The sequence below is a fragment of the Calonectris borealis genome, chromosome Z (genome assembly GCF_964195595.1).
Source record: "Calonectris borealis chromosome Z, bCalBor7.hap1.2, whole genome shotgun sequence".
Taxonomy (NCBI): Eukaryota; Metazoa; Chordata; class Aves; order Procellariiformes; family Procellariidae; genus Calonectris; species Calonectris borealis.
Window position 1 is genome coordinate 13,779,178 of NC_134352.1, and position 5,228 is coordinate 13,784,405.

Consider the following 5,228-nt stretch of genomic DNA (forward strand, 5'->3'; position numbering starts at 1 on the left):
TGTTTAGAGGCATAAAACAAAAAAGATTACTTGTACTGAACTAAAGCTCAACTTCTGTCTTCTCTCCATTAAAAAAGCTTCCTAAAACTTGGAAAAACTTGCCCCTCTTGCTCTACGATACTGCCCCTGAAAGAAACATAACCACATAGTTATTAAAATGGCATCAAGAATAGCTAAGTAATCTGTTCTTGGAAATTAGCTTTGCCTTTGTGTGTTATCTACAAATATACAAGATGAGAATGACAGTGGCTAGAGGTTCATTATATCTGGCAGTATGTTAGCCTTTTTGAGGCTATCATGTTTTAAACATTACTTTAGTATTATAATCCCCATATTATGCATGGACAACCGTAGTTTACTTGGCATTGGAGAAGAGTTCATTCCTAGTAGCAGAGCTTTTGTATGTTTTAATTCACTCATATAAATAGTAAGATGACCATATTTCCCAAGGAGTATGCAGAATGTGTTACGTTCTTTCTTTTTGCCCAGTACACATTAACATTTTAACAGTAGCTTTGAAATTAAAATCAGGGCTAACAAAAACAGCTCTCTCTTTTCAAGGTAGAACTCAACTCCTCTATGCCAGCAATGTCTAGTGGGTTGCCTTCCCTGGGTGAGGTCCAGGGCTATGTTACAGTAAACTGGTCCAGTGTGATATCACAGTTATAAAAAATATTCCATTCTGTATCAAAACTAGGCACATGCCTTATATTTATATGAAGAGAAGATCAACAGAGCTGAGCGTTTTTGCTCTCAACTATTCATCTCTGGCCTTCTACATGAGGAGAAAAATATCTTATGTTATTTCTAATTGGTAACTACAAGAGTCTAATTTGGGTTAGATGGTAGTTAAAAGGAGGGTGACATCACACTTGGGTCAGTATTGGTGGATATCTAAAAGCACAACCTCTTATTTGTATTGCTTTAAAATGTACACAGTATAGATGTAGATTAAAAAAAACTACCAATTTTTTGTGGTGTTGAACCAACTAGAAGGGATGATGCAAGGTTTTACCAAATGAGATCTATAGATACAAATTTCACTGTAGAGTATGACTTAGACAAATGTGTCTTTTTCTTTAAGTATGTAAATCCTACACTGTAGGTTTTTTTTTTCTTTTTCTTTTTGTAGTGATAGAAAATGTTGAACAATTGTCCATGAGCATGAGCCAGCAGTTCATTGCTGATATCCCCAGAATGCCAATATTTGCAATGCAAACAGTTAGTACAATTTACCAGTTCTATGAAAGGCCCTGACATATCTGCCTCAAGGTCTGGAGGCTCTGCTGTATAACCACAAATAGTCTTTCCATTTCCATGTAACCTTTTGATACAGTGACAGCTGCATTAAGCTGCTTCTGCCTAGCAATTCCACATGCCAGGCTGGTTTAATTGGTTTTAATGCCACAGAAAAAGCACTGCTAACAGAATACCATCAAATCATTTTCATATTGAACCTTCGTGGTCCAGCAACCTCCCCTTCAACCACAGCACCATTGTTTTTGCGAGGGACATATTCAAGGTCAATGCTGGTTTTGTGTTTGCCTTTCCCTCGGCTCCACACAAAAAGAAGGAGGAAACAAAATAAAACCACTCCAAGGAATGTGAAACAGCCCATAGCTGTGGACACCAATATTGTCTTAAGGTCCAGAGAGAAGGTGTTCGCATTAGTTCCATTGGAACTTGTGTCGTTGGAGTCTGTCATATACATAGGGGTCCTGTTGGCGTAAAGGAAACGGTCTGAAGTAAACCCCTTTACCGTAAGGGAGGCGGAGTAAGTGTCGTTCCCAGCTGCGTTACTTGCAATACAAACATAGATCCCAGTGTCCTGGTCTTGAGCAAATCGGATCTCCAGGGTGCCATCTCCCAGCACAGTGGCTCTTCCGTTTGATTTAGTTGTGATCAGCCTCCGACGTGGGGTAACCCAGGATATGGTAGGCTGCGGGTCCCCGTCAGCATTGCACACCAACTGCACCGTCTGCCCTTCCTCCACTACCAGGTATTGCAACTTCTTGTCTTGTATCTTGGGCTTCTTACAGGTGAAGTAAAAGGAAAGAGCTGTGCTGTGAAAGTCTTTGAATGACCTCTCTTTGACACTGTCTGGGCCAGCACACATCGGTGGCTGGCCCCCAAACTGCAAAGTGGGTTGCCTCTGTAAAATCCAAAGGAGACGGCAGTCACAGGCCAGAGGGTTGTTGTTAATGCAGAGGACCTCAAGGCTTTTGGGGGAATGGAATACGTTCTCTTCCAGGGTTTCTAGCAGGTTTTGGGACACATTAAGCACGCGTAAGAATCGGAGCCCTTGGAAAGCGTGTGGTTCAATGGTACGTAGCTGGGCCCCCACCATGTGGAGTTCCTGCAGGCGCACTAAATCTGAAAGCATGCCTGCTTCAATGGTGCTGATAGGGTTGTAAGAGAGGTTTAGATGTGTCAGGTAAACCAGATGTTTAAAAGCAGAGTAAGGTACTGCAGACAGGTTGGTGTTGGTGATGGAGAGAGAAGTAAGGTTGAGACCATACAGACTGTTGGCAGGCAGCATGTCCAGGAGAGGCCAGGCATCTATCTCTAGGTCTTTCAGGCGAAACAGTCTTTTAAAGGCATATGCAGGCAAAGCGTTAATGTTGAGCTGTTTCAGATGCAGACTGATGAGGTTGTGGAGGTGAGAAAGAGCTTCTGTTGGTACAGCTGTGAGGTTGCATCTCTCCAGGGTGAGCTGCTCCAGGCTAAGCAGTCCGCTAAAGGCCCTGTGTGATATATAAACCAAATCATTGTCCCCAACCTCCAGGGATTTTAGGTTATGCAGATCTTGGAACATGTAGTCCAGCAAAATGACAATCTTGTTTTCACTTATATCAAGCTTTGTTAAGTTTGACAACCCAGTGAACACCCCAAGGGGAACCAGCTTCAGACGGTTTCCTTTCAGCCTCAGGGAGCGCAAGTTGAAGAGGTTGTTAAAGGCTCCAGGCTCCACATTGGCGACTATATTGTCACTGAGGTCGATCTCCTCCAGCAAAGGGTATGACGTGAATTCTTCAGGGTTGACGCTCTTCAGTCGGTTCTTGCTGAGGTCCAAGATTTTGGTCTCAATGGGAATGCCCTCTGGGATGGACATCAGACGCCTTCGGTGACAGCTGACGGACTTGTTCTGTGCTGAGCATTCACAGCGGGCCGGGCAGCCTATGGTGGGGCCCATGAAGACTAGCAGCACAGCCAGACCCAGGAACGGCTGCCAGCATGATACAGCTGTGTGACACATGACTCCACTGATCTGGTCTAACCCTCCGTCACGGGCCTGTGGGGATGAAGATGGGAAAAGGGAGAAGTTAAGTCTGCAGCAAAAGAAGATCTCTGCCAGTTTTACAGTACCATTTCAAAGAAGGCAGATGTGTTTTCATTTGAAACAAACAATAAAACCTATGGTGAATGGCAAGAGCAACAAAAAAGCAGATTTTCCTTCATTATCATTGGGCTTATCGAAGGATCTGTTTATCCAGCATTTCCCCTCCAGATGTCAGAGGAGACAAAACAACTTTTCCTCCTGCAAACAGTAAAGGAGGTTAGGTTTCATTCTCTTCTCCCTCTCAGTGGATCTCCTCAAGACAGTGCTGCAACTAATGCAGAGACAAACCATACACTCTGCAAATAGGGCTAATCACATCTGTGGTAAGTTTACAACATTGGGCCTCTGTGAGGTGATATGAAACTAGGCTTTTGCCTATTTTGCCTATAGTTTCCTATTCACGTCAGTGTTTTAAGGCAAATCTTAATGATGTATTATCTTCAAGAAAAGGAGCTCCTTGACAATGAAAAGATTCCTTTTAACATCTATTGCATACATTACAGCTATAAATAGATGGAGCTTGTTCACACATACACATACACAAAGGCTCAGATGAGGAAGGAAGAACTGGTGCACGTCTGATTAAAATTTGTATTAAGGACAAATTGATTCTTTGTTTTTACTGCACGGAGAGATTTTATGTGATTTTTAGAACCAAAGACCTTAGAAGGGTTTACAGAATACATCTGTGTACTTCCAAGACATGTAAACTATCTCTGAGGGAGAGAGAAACAAGATAAGACGAGCTGGCTGTGCTTAAGCAGCACAATGTCCAAAGAAGCACAACAGATTCTGTGGAAATCACAGTTAGTAAGAGATTTATTCATTCCTGCCTTCAGGTTAAAACTGAGGATAGTAGAAGACAAGATAACCTCTATTAAATTAACTACCCTTCTCCAAAGGCTGTACTTTACAGGTTTAGTCACCAAAGGCAAGAGACTTTTTCAAGGGTAGCTACTAAATGAAGACACTCAATAACCCATCTCAAAAGAAGGAAAAAAAAAAGATTAACGTAAGTGCTCATCAAAGGAAGGTGTGTCTGAGACACTTGCAGAGCAAGGACACTGCAAGCAAGGACTATGGTAGTGCCTTAACCCCTGTGGTACAGCCAACTTGATAAGGCCAAGTGGTAGTATTGGGAGTCAGGCTTCATAACATTAATAAACCTTACAAGGTCCCTCGGGCCTTGTGTGGCCTTTTCTGGCTTGGTTAATTTGGGCTTCATTTTAGTTGTACTGGTAAAATTATTTACGTAATTCCTGCCTGTAACTTCCTCTCAGATCTGGACAGATGGCTATCGCCCAGCTGGTCCTACCCATAATGACACAATTACCCAATGGCCAGGCATTCACTGCCTGATCCGCATCGTTGGGCTTTGAGAATCATCTGGCTAGTGCTTAAGAAGTTTTCTACCTAAGTTTGAGTCAGGTTTTGTTTGTCTGTGCGCAGTCATGTGGATTGTATCATAAAAGAAATCCTCCCATACACAGAGAAGAATTCAGAGATTTAAACAAATATGGTATAACTAAACTTAAGATCCTATCAGACAGTTATTTTAGAAAATAAGCTGTTTGAAGCACACAAAAATAATAATGAGTAAACCCCAGACTGATGAAGAAGAAAATCCCACAAGTAACTCTGCTGCAACAACACCATGCTCCCCTGGCAAACAACTTGGGATGTGATAACTCACCAGATCATCCTGCCTGAGAGAGGACTGTTGCCCTTTCAGGCTGTGGATGATCAGAAGGGTGGGGATTCAACATGCAAGAGAAAGAGCAGATACTTGGATCTACTGATCTTATTGTGTCATTAACAATCCTCAACAGAAACAGTGGTTCGGATTGTGAGCATTAGCATTATTGTAACTGGACTGAGTAATAAACGG

The 5,228-nt window shown here is 42.5% G+C and overlaps 1 protein-coding gene across 1 annotated transcript; it reads right to left on the reverse strand.

Moving 5' to 3' along the window:
* Window positions 1-861: 861 nt before the first annotated feature.
* LINGO2 (leucine rich repeat and Ig domain containing 2) lies at window positions 862-4,320 on the reverse strand. Its single transcript, XM_075136570.1, has one exon. It carries the CDS (start codon window positions 3,254-3,256, stop codon window positions 1,436-1,438), a length of 1,821 nt encoding a protein of 606 aa, XP_074992671.1. The 5' UTR covers window positions 3,257-4,320; the 3' UTR covers window positions 862-1,435.
* Window positions 4,321-5,228: the final 908 nt, after the last annotated feature.

Bases quoted from the DNA above. Each gene is read 5' to 3' on its own strand.
- LINGO2 (XM_075136570.1), bottom strand. From the start codon at position 3,256: ATGTGTCACACAGCTGTATCATGCTGGCAGCCGTTCCTGGGTCTGGCT.